The sequence below is a fragment of the Danio rerio genome, chromosome 25 (assembly GCF_049306965.1).
Source record: "Danio rerio strain Tuebingen ecotype United States chromosome 25, GRCz12tu, whole genome shotgun sequence".
In the NCBI taxonomy this organism is placed as follows: domain Eukaryota; kingdom Metazoa; phylum Chordata; class Actinopteri; order Cypriniformes; family Danionidae; genus Danio; species Danio rerio.
Genome location: NC_133200.1, coordinates 8,358,917 through 8,379,633, shown reverse-complemented (window position 1 = coordinate 8,379,633; position 20,717 = coordinate 8,358,917). Strand labels below are relative to the sequence as shown.

At 36.1% G+C, this 20,717-nt stretch overlaps 3 protein-coding genes across 7 annotated transcripts; 2 read left to right on the top strand and 1 right to left on the bottom strand.

The window, feature by feature from the left end:
- Positions 1-1,437: 1,437 nt before the first annotated feature.
- kcnj11l (potassium inwardly rectifying channel subfamily J member 11, like) lies at positions 1,438-7,590 on the bottom strand. The gene is given in 6 exon segments (NM_001012387.3): positions 1,438-2,177; positions 4,168-4,375; positions 5,055-5,324; positions 5,824-6,060; positions 6,145-6,332; positions 7,471-7,590. Coding segments are annotated over 5 exon segments (1,299 nt in total). The 5' UTR covers positions 6,301-6,332; positions 7,471-7,590; the 3' UTR covers positions 1,438-1,749.
- Positions 4,193-10,658, top strand: bet1l (Bet1 golgi vesicular membrane trafficking protein-like). 4 transcript variants are annotated; one of them, XM_073942008.1, is made up of 7 exons: positions 4,193-4,425; positions 5,097-5,327; positions 5,554-5,624; positions 5,786-5,989; positions 8,122-8,207; positions 9,441-9,497; positions 10,107-10,654. In XM_073942008.1, the coding sequence occupies exons 5-7, from the start codon at positions 8,142-8,144 to the stop codon at positions 10,272-10,274; spliced, it is 291 nt and encodes a 96-aa protein (XP_073798109.1). In that variant the 5' UTR covers positions 4,193-4,425; positions 5,097-5,327; positions 5,554-5,624; positions 5,786-5,989; positions 8,122-8,141; the 3' UTR covers positions 10,275-10,654.
- A 2,973-nt stretch (positions 10,659-13,631) lies between these two features.
- On the top strand, positions 13,632-20,516 carry arpp19b (cAMP-regulated phosphoprotein 19b). 2 transcript variants are annotated; one of them, NM_200972.1, is given in 3 exon segments: positions 13,632-13,772; positions 15,829-15,951; positions 19,724-20,516. In NM_200972.1, coding segments are annotated over 3 exon segments (336 nt in total). In that variant the 5' UTR covers positions 13,632-13,733; the 3' UTR covers positions 19,898-20,516.
- Positions 20,517-20,717: the final 201 nt, after the last annotated feature.

Below are 20,717 nucleotides of genomic sequence, written 5' to 3'. Positions count from 1 at the left end.
CACACATCTTAGTCTGGTTTATATGCTGTATGTAATTTGAGGTAAATAAAATAAAAGCTGTGGAGAATAGAATAACGTTCTTGGTGGCTTTACGTTTACATTGTTTATGTAGGCGCGATAGACGGACGCATTTGACTGTTGCAACCGCGATTCGCGCCTTTTGTTAAACTAAAAAAACCTTCGTATATCTAGTATTTTTAGATATTGCCGTTATTCTATGCAGGTAAGAAACATCTTTTGAATGTATACCACAACCTGGAAATTGTAAATTTACTGTATTTGCTATATTTGTACACCCACCTTTCATTTTACTTCATCAAACTATTAGCTAGGCGTCAGCCCTAACTTAAAGTCCACATCTTGAATGATACATGCTGCAATATATGTTGTATGTAATTTGAGGTGTAAATAAAATAAAAGCTGTGGAGAATAGATTAACATTCTTGGTAAATAATTTGGGCTTTTCGTTTGTGTAGGCGCGATAGACGGACGCTTTTAACTGTTGCACTCGCGATTCGCGCCTTTAATTAAACTGAAAAAAAGTCTGTATATATAACATTTTTAGATAATCCCGCTATTTTAACTGCAACTATGAGGTAAGTAAGATCTTTGGAATGTACATGAACGTTGTAAATGTACTGTATTTGCTGTATTTATATTGCCTAACGTTACCCACCTTTCATTTTACTTCATAAACTATTAGGCTAGCTGGCGTCTAAACTATTAGTATGGCGTCAACCCCAACTCGAGTCCACTATTCTTGAAGAATACATCCAAACTGCCACATTTTTCTGTTACAAAGATCTTAAAATGTATTATTTTACTGACAAATCATCTACAAGAACTACACAGTTGTTCATGTTTTGGCAGTTTGCAAAACATGTAGTCTATAGTAAAAATACCTATTTGTGACCAATTTGTAATACATTTAATAGGACTATATTAAAGGAGTTATTGAAAAATGAAAATGCTGCTGTTATTTACTCACCCTCTGGCCATCCATGATATGCAGGTGTCTCTCAGTATAACATTAAAGAATTTGGTTAGATGAAACCATGGTGGTCTCAAGTCACTTTGAAAGTTGTAAATGCACAGGAAAAACAAAACTAATACCAGTGACCGATGATGCACTTTTTGTACATTTCTGTGTACCTTTAGTCCACAACCTCAGCAAGTGGTCTAAGAATTTTTATAACATACGTCAGATATTGTTCCATATGCACTGCATAAGTTCACGTGAGCCTACACTAATTGTTTACAACAGCGAGAGAGAGGCGTGTGTGTTGCATTGCTTATCACAATTGTACTTGTGCATGTCCTGGATGATGCATCCTATATAAAAGCTGTAAACACTGTCAGCTCAGTTTGCTCACACCATTATGAGGCATATTCATTCATGAACTAGCTTTCCTACACACATTATGTCTACAATCAGTGTATCTTTAGGAGCCACAAGTATTTTTTTATTGCATCTGAAAGTGCCAACTCCGTAAGAGGCCTTTTTTTTGCAATATTTCACAATACATGTTGCATATATGACATATTTGTATATATGTAAAAATCCAAATATTAACTTTTATGTCATTTGCATTTATTTCCATGTATAATGTTTCTATATTAGAATAAAATCCTCCATCTTGGATGGCTTGAGACTGAGTAAGATAATAGCATATTATAATTCCTTGGTGAACTTTTAGGTCATTTCTACTTCAGTATCTAAAAATACAACAACACCAAAAAAATTGTGCTCTAATCGCTCATATCCTCAGTTGTCTCTTCTTCAATCTCTCTTCCTATCTCCTCAAGCTTCACGGTTTTCTTTTGACCCTTCTTCTCCTCCTCTTTCTCCGCTGGCACGTACCATGGCTTTGCTGCCGTGTCATCACATGCCCTTGCTCCACCCCTCCTGTACCCACCTCGTCCCGCCCTCACCAGCCCCCAGCCCTGAGGTTTACCCTCATGGGGTCCGCTGTCCTGCACGCCCCTGGTTTGGTCCAGCTCCTTAGCACTGAGCGCTGGCATCCGTACAGGAACAGTGTTTCCAAATTTGGAGTAGTCGACAGAGTAGCGTCCATCCTCCTCTGTCATAATAGAGACGAAACGCCGACCCCACAAGATCTCTTCTGGTATGTAGGATGTGCGGGCCTGCATTGTGATGCCAGTCGTCTCCACAACACCTAGTCAAACAGATTTAGAAAGTTTAAACTTGGTAAGCAAACTTATAAGACACCATGCTAACCTAAATGGACCTTTGGATGTGACTTGAATTTGATTTTACTTCAGTGTGGTTTCTTTTTCTTTCAGTTTTTAAATAGTTTCATTTTCTTTAAATTTAATGTCATTTTATATTAATGCTTTGTATTATTTGCTGCACAATATATCGTTTCAGAATCGATATCGGAATGTGTGCACCCATAGTCCCATTGCAAGATATGTAATGTTGAGTCTAGATTATAGTTGAACAGGAGCCACAGAATTGTATTTAATTACCGTATTTAGACCGAATATATACACTTTATGCATAAAAAAAAAAAATCTTAAAATTTTTGTCTTGTTTCTATTTAAAATGTCTTAATTTCAAAGTGAAAACAAGATTATTTTACTTGTTTTAAGAAAAAAAAATCCTGACAAACGTTTGAGTTAAAGTTAAGTTGAGTTAAGTTGAAAACAAAACAATATTTTTGCTTGATCTAAGAATTTTTAGATATTTGGACTAGAAACGAAATAGAAACAAAAGCATTAATAGCCTTTCCTTGCTATTTTATAATTCATTATATTTTATGCTAAATTATTAAATTCCTGTACCTGAATACGGTTAGGCTCCATAGAAAACCGTCTTGTGAAACTGTATTTATATCACAATATTTATCGCAGAAAAATAAAATATTGCGTTATTAGATTTTTCTAATATCGTGCAGTCCTACTTAAGGTAATTTTTTACATTCTTCAGCAAACACTGAGAAAATAGGTAAACATGTTTTAAAGCATTGTGTAATCATTATTATCAATAATAAAAATGTCTTGCAGGTAATTCCAAAATAAGTGGCATTAATACGGTGAAAATTTCATAGTAAAATATTCTAGAAAGCCTAAAATTATGACAGATAAGGCATTAGAAGTAGAGTATGTTAACAGGGACACCAATAGTCCGACATTAATAAGATTAAGACAATACTCTTAATAAGAGTCTACTATGTCAGAACTTAATTTTCAATTAGTAATATGCATTACAGGCCTGTAGCCAGCCTGGTGAAGGGTGTGGATCTTTTTTCTTAAAAAGTTGACCATTTTGCATTTATTCGCCTAATTTTTTTCTATGTAATTATGAGGTTAAAATAAGTTGCATTTTTGTAACATTTTAAGCACTATTTTTTTGCTGGATTAGCTTGTTTGATGGTCATCATAACCACATTTTTGATGTTAAGGTTTACATCAATTATCATTTACATCATATACATCAATTGCATCATTAGAAAAAATAGGAATTTGTTAAAGTTTTAAATTAAAAACTTTAGCCTATTGTTATTTAAATATCATTAACATAAAAAGCAAACCGTCCCGCACATTCAACTTTCCTCAGTCATGCTGACGCAACAACCAACACAGGATTCCACATGGTGTTAAAGCCTTTTTCCATGGATTATTTTCACAACTTATTATGACATAGTAGTTATGGGCCTTTGTCAATGAGGGGTGGGTCTTCTGAACCACCTGAAACCCTCCCCTGGCTACAGGCCTGCTTTGTTAATAACTTAATTTAGACAACTTTAAAGGCAGCTTTCCCAATATTTAGATATTTTTAAACCCTCGGATTCCAGATTTTGAAATAGTTGCATCTCAGCATCAATGACAAATGTATTTATTCAGCTTTCAGATCATGTATAAATCTCAATTTCCCAAAATTGACACTTATGATTGGTTTTGTACTCTAGGGTCACATATTAGAGAGCTTATCTATGATAATCCCTTAAAAATACTTTGGCTTTTAAACAAAACAATTACATTAAGCAGACTCTATTCAATCAAACATTCATTCTCCTTCGGCTTAGTCTCTTATTTATCAAGGGTCACCACAGGGAAATAAACCGCCAACTATTCCACCATATGATTTATGCAGCAGATGCTCTTCTAGCCACAACCCAGTACTGGAAAGTAGACTCTATTCACCTTCTAAAATGACAATGATCTCCAGATCTTCGGTAGCCATTGACTGCGCTGAGAGCTCGTACAGTGGACTCCCTCTGTCAATGGTGTGACTGATAATGAGTGGAGAGACGAGGAATATGCCGTTGCTCCTGAGAGGGTTTTCCACCTGGATATCTAACTGACAGACGGGAATCACTTCGCCCTCCGCTGTCACTGTCCGCCGAATAACCTGAGGAGCAAATATCAAGATCAGGATGGAATCAAACTCAAGAATATCTGGTACAGACATGATATATAAAGCATTTTTGGCTCACACTTCACATAATTTGTGTTTGTTATGATAATCAATGTGTATGAAAATCACTCTCCATGTCGAATTTCTAAATTCTTGCATTCAAGATGCCTGAATAGATTTCCATTCTGCCAAGTAATGGCAGAATTTTAATTTTAAGGTGAACTGTCCCTTTAAGGCAGAATTTATACTATCTTTAAAGCTACATATCTGCCATCATTTTGACATCAAATGCCTTGCTTTTATGTTGTCTGAACCTGGTGATAAAATAATGATTAAATAACCTTAGTTTGAAGGACATATTAAAGATCTATAGCAGTGTTTCTCAACCACGTTCCTGGAGGACCACCAACACTGCATGTTTTGGATGTCTCCTTTGTCCGTCAAACCAATTACAGGTCTTTCAGTCTCTGCTAATGAGCTGACGGTCTGAATCAGGTGTGTTTGGTTAAGGAGACATGGAAAATGTGCAAAGCGTGTGGTCCTCAAAGAAACGTGGTTGAGAAACACTGATCTAAAGGACTAAAATGAAGAACTCTCTAATAGAAGGTTCTGTGGATGTTAAGGTTCTTCAATGATTTAAATACATCAGTAAAGAAATAAACACATCTGTCACCTGCAGCTGTATGTTGGCAGAGATGATCATGCTTTTTCTCAGATCTCCAACACGAAACATCAATGTCGGTCTGCCATTCCTTGGGGCAATGACTGCGTTGCGGGAGAAGATGAGGGTTTCTGCTCTGCGGTTGGCTTGAGCTGTCTTCATGAACACACAGCCAAGCATGATGGCGTTGATGATCAGGCCCAGAATGTTCTGGATGATGAGGACTATGATGGCCAGCGGACACTCCTCTGTCACCATTCGTCCTCCGAAACCAATAGTTACCTGGTATTACAAATGCTTCATTATCTTACAGACGATTTAAAGGGGTCATGAACTGTGAAACCTAAAAATCACCTAATTTTTTTTTTTTTACATATAAGAGCTCATAGTTCTCTAAAAATATCCTGTAAGTTTTAGAACTGAACACTTTGTGGTTCCTCTAAATACAGATTATATTGAAGGCAGTCTGAAGATAACAGATTCTTGAATGTTCTACTCTATGATGTAATAGAGTGGATAAGCCCCGCCTCCACAGAAGATTGACGTCAACTTCTACTTCACATCCTGTTCAGCGCTGTTAAGGTATAGTTTACCAAAAATATTACATTGTTTATTCTCCCTCAGTTTTGACAACTAGTATTACGTTTCAGTCAGTCCAATCACAAGTGGATGACATTAAATAAAAATGTATGCGGAGTCTAAAATATTTAGATTACTGAAAATGCATGTCATAATAATTCTAGATGGAAACAGAGTCATATCTATCCAGATTGATCCTTACCTGCACTTCAATGGAGAACAGAAAAGCAGAAGTGAAGGAGTGAATGGATGTGACGCACGGCACAGGTCCGGGTTCATTGGGATCTCGAGGTTCTAGATCTCCATGAGCGAATGCCAGGAGCCACCACACCATGGCAAAGAGCATCCAGGAGCAGAGGAACGCTGAGGTGAAGATGAGCAAAGAATGCTGCCATTTCAGGTCCACCATGGTGGTGAACACATCTTGGAGAAACCGACCCTGAGAAGCAATAATCTCTTATGAACACTGCAACTGAGTCAATTGAAACTTTTCTTTAGCCTAGAACTGATAGGAAAATCTCACCTGTTCTCGAATATTCTTGTGGGCTACATTACATGAGCCGCTCTTGGTGATAAAACGTGCCCTTTGTGACTTTGGCCGGATGCGGCTGGGTTGTGCATCTTCAGCGAGTCGCGTTAACAAGAACCCATCAGGCAAAAGACCTTTGCGGGCCAACATTATGACAATTTGTGGCCAATTGGTGCTCCGCACTGTAGAAGGAATTTAAAAAAAAGAACTAAAATATACAGTAACACTAAGGGTTTCTTGAAAAATAAAGAAAAAATTATGAAGTACATTTCAGTTAATTTAGTTTATCTTTAATTCTTTAGCCCTTTTTACAATGTAAACAATATACAAAGCAGTTTGACATTACATTTTATCATTAATTCATCATTAAATTTAGTGTTTTGTTTTACTTATACTGCTAAAAAAATAATAATAATAAATTAGGTTTACAGTATATATGCATTGAATTGCATAATTTTAAAATCTTTTACCTAAAGGTAACGTTTTGCCTAATAATAATGCAAAAGGTTACATTTATAAATTACATAATGAATAAGGTTATAATAACATTATAATAAAGGTTACATTAATAAATTATATTATTAGGTTATAATAAATAAAAATCGAAGAATTTTTGATGTAACTCGTAATATAATAGTTAAAGCTTAATTTTAATTATTTTTTTTGTTTATTTTATGCATAAACAGATAACTCATAAATTGTCTTTTGTTAGTTGCACAGATATCAAAGCATATTCATAATTTTAAACAATTACATTTATATTTCTTTTAGTTTTTATATTTAACTAATTTAAAATATAATTATTTAATTAAATAAATGGTAATCGTTTATTAAGGGAAAAACTGGCATGAAACTGTCTAATCACGAGCGACAATGCTATTTTGAATAGTTTAGTTTCACTCAAACATAAAATATATACATGTATTATTTCAAATATATACATATATTATAACGTTTTATCATAATTTGGTTGTACATCATCAAAGAAGCGCGTAAGCTCATCGATTATTTTACATATTTCAAAGCAATTTTTTTCGGTATGAGAATTCAGATGACAGTAGCTGATAGACCGCTCTTAATGTCATCCAATCTCCTAATTCCTGTTAAAACATCAGCATTAAAACGATTAATATTTTTCAATCCCCTTCAATTATTATTTTGCATTATATTAGAACATTTTCTTCATTTAATTGAATGCATTGTAGCGCATTAAGACATCCAAAAATCTTAATTTCAATATGCATCCTTTATTATTGTGTTTTACGATCGCCATCATGATGACAGGATTATCAAGGTTTTTTATAAGATAAAGATGCTTACCAGCACAACAGTGTCAGGCGCTGTTTATTTCATATCGATGTCGTTTAGTAAAATAATACTAACCGAACAAAACATTTAAAACCCAAACGCAAGCAGATGGCAGTCTAGGAAGCTTATGCAATCAGACAGAGTCCTTATGATAGAAAAATGAATGACCGGCGGATAAACATATCCCACAATCCCCTCGCGACAGCTGCGCTTCACTGTACACTGCTGCTGTTTGGCGGTTCTCTTCGGGATAAATGCGCTCTGTTTACTTTTGCCAACAGTTTTATTAACATTATATGTGTGCGAATTACATTTATACGTCTTTTACGGATAATAAGAATAGTTTTCGTCGGTGTTTGGCGTCTTTTGGAGTATTTTTAGAAGGTTGTTAGCCGATTAGCTCTTTAAAAATGGCTGATCCATGGAATCGAGGTAAGTGACACGTAGCAGTTCTCTTTTAATATGCAGTTCTTACACTTTTTAAGCAGTACTATAGCTAAGTTACATGATATTATACATGATATTAAAATATTATAAAGCTTTTATTGTCTAACAGTAGCTTCGGTTGTTGATTTTGCCTGAACAAATTTACTTAAATATGAAGGTGTTCAGGTGAGAATGTTGTAACAGCCCAAAATTATTGAATAATAATGTAATTTTCAGGACATGGAGCTGTGGATGACATGCTGGATGCTGAAAACAAGCGGATGGCGGAAAATCTGGCCAGTAAAGTCTCGAGACTAAAGTCTGTAAGTCAGAACTAGTCCAAGATCTGCTAAAATCTATTATTATTATTATTATTTTGAGTATAATGAGCTACACTGAAAAGCATTTTGAAAATCTCAATGGTGTTTTAAAATTTCCCAGAAATCAAGTATAAATAAAGTTGGTTTAATACTCAGAGATTCAGATATTCTCCTTAATAATATAATTTCAGTATCCCTTATACATTTTAAATGTGGAAGTCATATTATCAGCCAATAACTATCAAAGTATAACATTGTTCACAGTCAATTAAATAGTGCTAATGTTGTTTTAAAGTCATACTTGCATGCGATTTCAGACTCCAGAGTTTTCAATGTAACATGGTAAACCACATGGGGACAAGTTGTCATTGTTCAAAAATGAGCAAATGTGCAAATATAAGACCAACTTCACCTCAATTTCACTTCTTATTAAACTAAACATTTAGCTAAAAACATCAGTCTAAAAAGATTCAGTTTTACATAAATATTTCCCTCAGCATTTCTTTTCAATTCCAGCAAGTGGAAAAAAGTGTCTTGTGTGTATGGTATGAACAAGGCTGAGGTTTTCTCCTTTTCTGAAAGAGGTGGCATAGGCAAAAAATCTAAATGTTTTCTTAGATCTGCTTCTCATAAAAACTTCTATGTATAATATTATAAAGAAAATTTTGGCATATTTAAATGGTCATGAGGTAGTAAATATTTATTTTCTTGCCATAAAGTATTTAGTCTGTCTGTCTGTCTGTCTGTTGTTTTTATTGTCTCTTATAACAAAAGTTTTTTGTTGAAACCTTTTGAGAGTGCACATTAAATGTTGAAAATAAATGATTTTTTTTCAAGAACTGTTCCATCATAATCACCCATTGACTAATATAATGTCTTATTATAATTAATTTATATATTTAGTTAATTGATACTTTTGATGTTTTAAAAAAAATTACATTGTATGCTTTGTTATATTTATATAATTCTGGTTTAGTGTAAATTTGTATTTTTTTTTTTTTGGTATTTTATTCTGTTGTTTTATCTTAATATAAATTAGTTTTTTGTTTTTTTTTTTGTATTGGTTTTGATGATGATTTGATGTAAGTTTTTTTATTTTATTTGTTGGACCCCAGGAAGAATAGTCAATACATTAAAAAGTGCCTAATGGAGATCTAAATAAACACATTTAATAAAATCTAAATATATAATTTTATTTAAAATAAAATCATTTATATTTTGTTTTCTCCTTCGCAGCTAGCATACGACATTGACAAAGATGCGGAAGAACAGAATGCCTATTTGGATGGGATGGTAAGTGTAAATTCACGGTGGCTGATATCCAATTACAAAAATTGCACCTGCAAATTAAGTAAAAATCTTCATCGGTTTGAAAGCAAATCCTCACAACGCAAACAAATAAAGAAAACACACTGCATTCTGCACTGGACACAACAGAAATGTTTTAAGTTGACTCAAAAGCATGACAGACCTGTCTGGGATTTGCTTATTGTGCCTTGACTATTGCTCAGTAAAGTGATCTTTGTTTATTTTAACATCCTGATTCCACCAATCCATTTGTCTTTTGTATATTATTAGCTTCAATAACCATAACCTAAATATCTAAGTCCATCACGTTTTAGTCTCCCCTTGAAATATTTCTGTTGTGTGCAATGCTATTTGCCTGTGTTGTGAGAAAATGCAGCTTGCATTCTTAATTTGGTTGCATTGTGAGTATTTGCAACCTGTGGAAAATCTTTGCTTAATTTGCTGGTGTTTTTTGTAATTGCATGTGTTTTCTTAAATTGCAGTGTGTTAATCTCTCTTGGCCACGGTATGCATGAGTGTGTTAATGCTGTATTTGCAGTGTTGGCAGAAGGCTGTAACTCGTCATCATGTGCTTTTACATCCTTGTTTACTCAGGACTCCAACTTTCTCAGCACAACTGGTTTGTTGACTGGAAGCGTGAAGAGGTTTTCCACAATGGTCCGATCGGGTCGAGACAACAGAAAGATCCTGTGTTACGTGTCCGTGGGTCTGGTTGTGGCCTTCTTCCTGCTTTATTATCTGGTGTCCCGGATGCAGAACTGATGGGTGGTTTTGGTTGCTCATGTTTTAAGCTGGTTTCTCAGTTCTATGAGAGTTTATGGGGATTGTCTCTGTTATTTGGGGATTTCAGAGAAGCGCACAGGTTATGCTTTTTCATCATTATTAAGTGAAAACAGATGCAGTTTGAGAATGGTTGATCACATGTAACTCCAAGCTCTTTGTTTACATGTTCAAAATTAAGTTTATTCAGTGTGTATTTTTATTCATACTTCAATCAAAGAAACCCACATGGACCAATATTAGATTGATTAAAAGCTTACTTTTCTGATTTCCATGAGCTCTATTTTTATCACTGTAAAATATGTAAGAAAATGCAACTAATTTTTGATAATTATGTACATTAAAAATGTTATTGCGAATGCTTCATGTCATGATTCTTTCTGTGTGTGTTTTTCCATCCAGCCTCGATAAACGGCATACATTTAAACTCTTTCAAATTGTTTGATTGTCAAGAGCATCAATGATGTTTATTTACATTAATCTGTATATTTTAATTGGAAAATAATAAGTTCATCAATTCATTTTATGTTTATGTTTGTGTTGAGCTGATGCTGTGGTGGTCATAGAGGAGGGGAGTGCATGAGACTGATTCCTGAAAGACCACAATGGCACACAAGTCCCCGCACCAATCCTGTGGGCCAGCCTGATCACCCCCCGTGACCTACTCACACCTGCAGCTTCTCCACGATGGACGTCCAACGTTCTCCAGCCTCCGTAGCCTAAATTGCAGCTCCACACAAGAAGTTCGGGCAGATGAAAAATGGTCATGCCTAACAGAGCCTGGTTTCTCTTGAGGTTTTTTTTCCCTTCACTTCATTATTCATTTATTCATTCATTTCCTTGTCGGCTTGGTCCCTTTATTAATCCGGGGTCGCCACAGCAAATTGAACTCATCCAGCATGTTTTTACGCAGTGGATGCCCTTCCAGCCACAACCCATCCCTGGGAAACATCCACACACACACTCATTCACACTCATACACTACGGATAATTTTAGCCTACCCAATTCACCTGTACCGCATGTCTTTGGACTGTGGGGGAAACCGAAGCACCCGGAGGAAACCCACTCAAATGCAGGGAGAACATGCAAACTCCACACAGAAACGCCAACTGACCTAGCCGAGGCTCAAACCAGCAACCCTCTTGCTGTGAGGCGACAGCACTACCTACTGCGCCACTGCGTCGCCTTCACTTCGTCTGTTGAATTTTATTTATTCATTTTTTCCCCTCTTGCCACTGTCGCCACTGGCTGGCTTGGTTTGGGACTTGTGGAGCTGCGCATCGATGGATTTGCGCTTCAGTGTTTGAACCTTCAGCAGTGAAATGTAAACCACACTGAACTGAACTAAACTTCAACTCTGAAAACTGGACTTTACTAGAGCTTAAATGTAAAGCTGTTTTGACACAATCTACATTGTAAAAGCGCTATATAAATAAACATTAATTGAATTGATTATTTCTATAGCACTTTTACAATGTGGATTGTGTCAAAACCGCTTAACATAGAAGTTCAAGTTAATTGAAACTGTCAGTCCAGTCAGTTTAGCTCAGTTCAGTGTGGTTTAATTTTCACTGCTGAAAGTTCAAACACTGAAGAGCAAATCCATCGATGTTTGCTGCTACACAAGTCCCAAACCAAGCAAGACAGCGGCGAGCACCAAACTTCACCAATTGACGAAAGTGAAGGGGAAAAAACCTTGAGAGAAACCAGGCTCAGTTGAGTATGACCATTACTTCTTTGGCCAAACTTCTTGTGCAGAGCTGGAGTCTAGCTGCTGCAGATCGCTGGACGTCCATCGTGGAGAAGCTGCAGATGTGTGCAGGTCACCGGCGGGTGTTCAGGCTGGTCGGGGGCCTACAATTAGTCTTAACTTGTCTGTTGTAAAATCTGAGACAATATTTGGTCCATAAAAAATGAAAAATGCATTAAGTAGCATATAGATTTATAAAATTAAATTAGATTTTGTTGTACCTCACATTCGCACTATTCATTCATTTTCTTTTCAGCTTAATCCCTTTAATAATCAGGGGTCGCCACAGTGGAATGAACTGTCAACTTATCCAGCATATGTTTTACGCAGTGGATGCCCTGCCACCTGCAACCCATCACTGGGAAACACACATACAAACTCATTCACACACATGCACTACGGACAATTTAGCTTGGTTCACCTATAGCGCATGTCTTTAGACTGGTGGAAACCAGAGCACCCGGAGGAAACCCACACCAACACGGGGAGAACATGCAAACTCCACACAGAAATGCCAACTGACCCAGCCGAGGCTCAAACCAGCAACCTTCTTGCTGTGAAGTGATCGTGCAGCCCCTATTTGCACTATATATTTTTAATTGTTTATTAGTAGTAGTAGTGGTATTTAGATATTTGATTAATATACAGTAGTCAATATTTGAAGTGGATCAAAAATGTTTTTCAAATTTGACCCAAAACAATAAATGTTGTTCAGTAGTTTTAGGACAACTTTGATGAAACCACTTCATATGTTGACTACTGCACAATAAATAGAGAACACTAACTAACAAACATTAGATCTAAAAGAAATATTTAAAAATGAAAGTAGATATGTACAGTAATATATTTGAGGGTGACACGGCGGCTTAGTGGTTTGCACTGTCGCCTCACAGCAAGAAGGTTGCTGGTTCGAGTCCCAGTTGGGTCAGTTGGCAATTCTGTGTGAAGTTTGCATATTCTCCCTGTGTTGGTGTGCGTTTCCTCCGAGTGCTCTGGTTTCCCCCATGTACAGTCCAAAGACATGGTATAGATGAATTGGGTAAGCAAAATTGACAGTAGTGTATGTGAGTGTATGGGTGTTTCCTAGTACTGGGTGGAAGTGCGTAAAACGAGTTAAATGATATTAAAAATACATATAAAACTGTTTAAAAAATAGAAATAAAAAATAAACACAAATACAACATAGAGGACTTATGTATCTGTGATATTTCCAAAATATGTATCGTAATATTCCAAGAATCTATCACTTATTTTTACCCAAACTAAATACATCAGTTTTAATTAAAATGAAAAGGCTGCGAATTTGAGAATTTTTGTTTGTAAATAAAATATTTCCCATACAAAATAAAGAAGTTAATATTGTAGTTTTCTTGTATATTGGTTGTACCTTTACAGTATCCAATAATAATGTACTTCTTTTCGGATATGTTGTGCAGTTGTTCTTTTGTGACGTTTTTTGTTTATATTTGTGGTGCAGTTCTTTTCCAGTCCACACGACGGCAGTGCAGCTCAGTGACACACTGAGTCGCTCTTTTCCTCTCGAAGAAGAACATTTAGGATTTTCAAGACAGCAGCAACGGCGGGCGGTCAGTTACCAATAACGGCTGTCCCGGGGCGAAGTGAAGCCAAGTCTTCCTTATTTGTGTTTTATGTCCTTTTGTTTTGTTTTTTGCATTTATAATTTGTCGTGATGTCCAGTGAAGTGGAGACCAGCACAGAAGAGCAGCAGGTTTGCTCATTCAAACACGTTTTGCTTCGAGGGCCGAAACGCATCTGACAATGTGATTGTGTTGATTCAGCAGATGAAGCCTCGTTTAAGTGTAATAATAGTTTATAAATGTGTCAGATATTTGAAAACAAGCATCATGTGTTATATATGTATTCATTTGAGATGCAAACGAGCGCATTTAAACACATTCTGGGAAGCAAATGTCTTCATTTGTCGTTGCTTGCGACTGACTTGACTAAATCTTTAGCATTCCTATAATGTGATTGAGTACAGTTGGTTTTTTATTCACACATTTAAATGTTATCCTTAGTAATATAACTTCAAAATGTGTTCTTTGCAAATTCTTAATGTGGAAGTCACATTAGCTGCCGATGACTATCAAAAGTACAACAGTGTTTACAGTCCATTAAATAGTGCTAATGTTGCTTTCAAGTCATACTTGCATGTGATTTCAGACCGAATATTCAAAGTACCATGGTAAACAATATAGGGAGAGTGGCACAAGTTCTCAGGATTTGCTGGAAAATAAGCCATCAAATCAACTAATCATTACTTTTTTATATTGTACAGCTCAATTTTTAAGATCTATTTATTCTTTATTTAACCCATTTTTCATTGTGTTAAAGTTCGTACATTCAAACTTTTCCTTAATAATAATATAATTTCAGAATAGTATACTTCTCAAACTGTAAATGTGGAAATCATATTAGCAGCCCATGACTATCAAAGTACATTGTTCACCTAAATCGTCAAATAAATAGTGCTAATGTTGCTTTCAAGTCATACTTTCATGTGATTTCAGACCAAATATTTAAAGTACCATGGCAAACGATATAGGGAGAGTGTCACAAGTTCTTATTGAACGAATGTGCTGATATAAAACCAGCTTTACTTTAATTATAATGAGTATTATAATGTGTATGTGATGTATTTGGTGAAAAATAAATTAACAAATCAACTAATCATTCATTTTTATATGGTTAATGCTGTTGTTTATCTAATTAGTTGTTACATTTAATTGTTAAATATCTATTCTTATTTTAATCCAATTTTCATTGTATTTAAAATTGCACATTTAAACTTTTCCTTTATAATAATAGTTTAATTTCAAAACAGTATACTTCGCAAACTTTAAATATTGAAATCACATTAGCAAGCGATGACTATTGAAGTACAACAGTGTTCACAGTCAAATAATTATTGCTAATGTTGCTTTCAAGTCATACTTGAATGTGATTTCAGTACCATGGTAAACAATATGGGTAGAGTGGCACAAGTTCTCAGCATTTGGTGAACAGCATTATATTGTTAATGCTGTTGTTTATGTAACCAGTTGTTACAACTGGTTGCACCCCCCCCCCCCCCTTCTCTCCAACTTCGCTTCCTGTCTCTGTACTTCTGTACTATCTAATGAAGCCAAAAAGGCCAATAAATAAATCTAAAAAAAAAACTTGGCTTTTCCAAACCACGTTAAACCTTGAAACCGTTTATCGTCCCATGCCTAGTCTGAAGTTGCATGCAAGAATGACTTCAAAACAACATTAACACTATTTAATTGACTGAACAATGTTGTACTTTGATGATTTTTGGCTGCTAATATGATTTCCCCATTAAGAATTTGCAAGGAATACTTTACTGAAATTATATATATATATATATATATATATATATATATATATATATATATATATATATATATATATATATATATATATATATATATATATATATATATATATATATATATATATATATATATATATATATATATAATATTATTAAGGAGAAAGGAATATAAAACCAACAACAAGTGGAGGATGAGGAAATGATGACTGAATCATCATGATAAAGTGAACTGTACCTTTTAAAACCACCAGATCATTAAGGGACCTAGACCTAAACAACACCATTTTCAGCTGAAAGCTACAAACATGCATTTTATTCATGATGACAAACTTTTATGAATGTGTTTCGGAGTGCAGTTTTTAAAGCAATATTCAACTCTGCCAATCGTCATTTTGTAGTCTGAAATGTTTTCTTCCCGCATCTGATGTAGGAGATGCAGGACACTGTTGTGAGTCCAGAAAAGGCAGAGGAGATCAAACTGAAGGCCCGATACCCTCATCTGGGAGCCAGGCCTGGCGGGTCGGATCTGTTGCGGAAAAGACTGCAAAAGGGGGTAAGTTTTTTAACAAGTATTCGATGGAGTGCAGCAGTCAGGCTCGGAGTTTGTTTTAACAATAACAAGAAAAGCTGTTTTGAGTTTCAGGGCTGAGAGTCAATAATATGCATTTTGTTTAACCCATAACATTTAAAGGGATAGTTCACCCTCCCAAAATTATATTTACTCACCCTCAGGTGGTTTCAAACCATTGAGTTTCTTTATAGAGATGCACCGCTATTATTTTTTTTGGAACCGTTCTCGATAGCAAAATTCTATTACAGATCCGATCCCGATACTGTGCCATTTTTAAAATCCTTTTTTCTAAGCATAATACAGTTTTTATAGCTCAAATAATATATCTTCCTTAGTAAAAGTAACAGACTTATAGGCCTATGATACATGACAGACAGCACAACCTAAGTAAAAACACTATGCTTGCTGTAAACTAGGCAACATTATTTAAACAGTCCTAACGACATTGATCTGTTGTGGTCCAGCTTATGTTTCCTTTTTTAATATTAAGATTTTTCTTTGAAGCTACCACTATTCACCATAATCATTGGTAAAACAATCAGCCTTTTAGCAAAGCGTGATATTTTTCTGCAGGTTTGACGCAGACTAAACTAAACTGTCTGAGGCCAGTTTTACTTAATCCCTCACCAAATCTCGTTGTGAGTGAGTGAGAGAGAAAGTTCAAAACAAGGTTCCGCTTGTATGCTTCAGCGCCAAAACACAAACTGGTCTGTGTATATATATATATATATATATATATATATATATATATATATATATATATATATATATATATATATATATATATATATATATATATATATATATATATATATATATATATATATATATATATATATATATTACAGTGAAATATTCAGTTTCAGAGTAGCCTATATTATAAATCTCTGTTATTGACAATCAATATTGCACCTGTCAGTTTTACTTTTATTAATTTATCAACTATTTTGATCACAATAAGCCAGGCTGTACAAACTATTTGCAGCACTGTAAGTATTCCCCTTGGAAGAATAAACTCAGTTGGAAGGATGAGAGAACAGAAACTTTTAATATTGCAGAATAATTTTATGGAGCATCACATGTTGCGTCTGTGCAGCCGGTGCCTGAATGAAGCACTTGATGCATCACTGAGACACAGCGCGCAGCCCTCGGGTATCTGCAGGCACTTTCAAAACTGAGCAGCACAAGTTTGCAGTTAGCTTGAGCAAACAGTGCTCATGAACACGGGTATTTTAAAAATGGCACTTTTTATTTTTTTTTCTACACGGTTTCATTGTTTGTCCACATATCAGTCGGATTACTGAAACTGGAAGTTTTGAAAACTCTGGCCAGGGGGAAGATTTTTGGAAACTCCAGGTAGAATCTGATCATGTGGACACTAAAATGAGTTTTCAACTCATCTTCGCTTTTCACTCTTTTTCTCTTTTCTGATTGGCAAACATGGCTGGTTCACACTAAACGTTGCATATTCTGTGCGTTCGCCACTAGTGCATCACAGTTCTCACGTTTGCATTGACTTGTATATGCAATTTGCTTACAACATACTTAATTCCCTGTTTGGTGTCACCTAGCATGAGTGTCATCATCTCTGTTGGTTCGACATGCTCTTAACATGCATCAGTTTGTTTTTGCGTTTTTTTTTTTTTTTTTTTTTTTTTTGTCAATCTGAAAATTTAGGGGGTTTCACACCAGATGTGCCTCTCAGTGCCGTGTTTTGCATTTTAGAATTCAAAACTGATTTCAATCTGGTACACACACCGGCGCTGCATGTCGGTGGCTATCCACAGTGCCAAGCTACAACTCAGAACACTGTTCATATTTCTGCCGCACCAATAGTTTGAACCGTCATCAACCGTCTGCATCCGATGTGGGATACTTCCAAGTGTTATTTACATGGCGCTGTGCATCCGGTGTGTGACCCCTTTTAAGTTGTACTCTCACTAGGCTATCTGAACCATGCACGGCTGCGTTTGACCCCATTTCCTGGTTCATTTGATGCGTGCGAGTGCTACGATTCATGCCCAGGATCAGTTGGCTGGCCCTGGTCCAGTTGGAAGAGGTGTGGCAAAGTGCAGTTCAGTTGGGCTCAGGCGCAGTACGCTTGTAGTGTGAGTTCAAAGTGCACATGTTAAGGTCATATGGATTTATTAATCATTCTTCTCAATGAACGTGAACTGTCATAGTTTATTAAAGACGCAAACCCCTCACTGCACAACAGCTGCATCTTCAGCAAAGCTCCTAATACCTGCTGCACGAGGATTTTCCTGATAATTTATGAGCGTCAAAAGTGGTGGCTCTGTTCAGCAGAAGATTTGACTGTGTGTCGAGGGGGAGACAAGAAGGGGAACAATCTCGATTCGGCACCGTTCACAGTGTGAGTACTAGAGCTGAAGATCTTTGCCTGAACCAGACAGGACCAGACGGGTTCGGGTTTTATTTCTATCATTTTAGACCGGGTGGGGTCGGGCCGGGCTTAGCTTGCGCAGTAAATGAATAGTCATGTGATCCATATCGATTAGTAATCAAATTTTGTTACAACATCAAAACCCATCCCTGCAAGAAAAAACAAATGAGGATGGAGAGATCAAAAAGCGTGTGTTTTGACTGCGGTCAGGCCAGCTGCAAGTTCAAAAAGAACGGTAATTCTAGCCGCCAAGACTTATTTTATAACTTCCAAGTGGCCTATGTTTGTCATGAATAAATTGTTAAAACATATGAATGACTTATTCTCGAAAAAAGGCAAAAGAGCTGTGTGCCTGTGCACATTTGAATAATCTCGGGCTGTAAACGGGTTCAGGCTTTATAAAGCTTTCAATTAAAATGGACCTGTAGGGCTTGGGCCGAATTCTGTAGGGCTCGGGCTCTATGGGGCCTAATTGTTATGGACTGATTTACAGCTCTGATTTACGCTGGATTCGAACCGAGTTCATGCTCGAACGTGTCAAAACATGTTAACATGCGTTTTACGAGGTGCGCCACTGAGACTGTTAAGGGTAGTGCAACATTTTACACATATAAATCACACCATTTCTTTTTTAATTCACTCAGTGTGATGTTCAGACCCAACTGTGTTGACCGTATCAGCTAAACTCTCCCACTCTACTTTTTTCTTTTGTTGTTAATTCCGGAGAACAAACTTGCAAATAACACCGCTTTTCTCCGGTCTACCTCCGAAAGGAGCACCTACAATTTACATTCTGTTCAAAGTTTCTCTTTTTGCTTGCTTTTGTCGTTGCTTTTTCGTTGGGTTTTGCCAAAGTAGAGTCATTTGCATATTCATACAGGGGAGGAGGCAGGGAGGGGTTTTGTGCTCGTGCATGTTGCGCTCAGTTTCACGTTCATTCGGATGTACAAAATAATATGCGTGAGATTCGGCGTACGCAGTGTTTCATACATCTGAATTTTTTTCTGTGTACGCACATTTACAGCTTTGTGCGTACGCAATGTTTTAGTATGATTTCCACGCAAGTCTTAGTACATGAGGCCCCTGATGAGTACACCCTCTGCAACTCAGTGTGTTCAACTACTTGTACAACAGGCCTCAACTTTCTTCAAAATGACTTTTTTGTGGGTAAATTATGACAGAATTAGCATTTTTTGTGAACTATCCCTTTATTAAATAATTTAATATAGATAGATCGACAGACAGACAGACAATTCATTGAAAAAGAAATTCTGTAAGCAGCGCTGTTGAAAAAATGATCTGACATGACTTCACTGCAACTCGTGTATTTTGTTTTCTTGTTTTCTCCAGCAGCAAAAGTACTTTGATTCGGGCGATTATAACATGGCTAAAGCCAAGATGAAGAACAAGCAGCTTCCAGCAGCGGCGGCGGAGAAGACGGAGATCACCGGAGACCACATCCCCACCCCTCAGGATCTTCCCCAGCGCAAACAGTCACTGGAGGCCAGCAAACTCGCGTTCTAATGCCAGTCCTGCTGCCTGCTGCTCCTTACATTCATCTTACTGTTTCGTCTGTCTTTTGCTATCCTTTCTTACTCTTGTTGTCTTCAAATATAGAAACACTCTTGATATAATATACTTGTTTTTTTGTCAACTCTGCCACCATAGCACTTGGATTTAACTCGCAACATCAGTGCCAAGGTTTAAACATGGCGGTCTGACCAAATAAGTCATTTTGACGTTATTTTAGAGTTTTACATTTGTTTTTGTTTTCTCATAACTACAAGACTTGCATGAATATGGACTGGACTTAAATAATCACATCAACCTCCTCTGCCAAATCTGTGCCTCCTGTAAAAAACAAAAAGGCCTTGTAGACGTTATCCTGATGAGCTGAAGAAAATCGACGCACTCTTAATAGTTAGGTTTGTTGACATTCGCTGTTTGCCTCTGACTTGTTAATTATGAAAATGGCCTTAAAGCTGTTTGTCTCTCTCGGGTCGGGTGATGTTTATCTGCCCTCTCCTCTTTGATTGGTCGATTAGGTTGTGTTGTCATAACCCAAATGATTTATCTGAGCTGTACAAACGTTTACTGTCACAACTGTGCCATTGTTTTGTAAATAAACTAGTTTTGCACATGCGCTGTCGGACTGATCTGTAGTTTCTGAAATTCATAAGTTCTTTTTAAAAGACGCATATTTTGCTATTACAGAAAAATTTATTGTTTAAAAGTATTTAATTAAGCTGCTAGTATTTTTGCTATCATTTATCTTTAACTTTTGGAGAAAAGCATGTAATCGTTTTGGCTTGTTTAAAGTCTAATCTCACAATGAGAATTACGA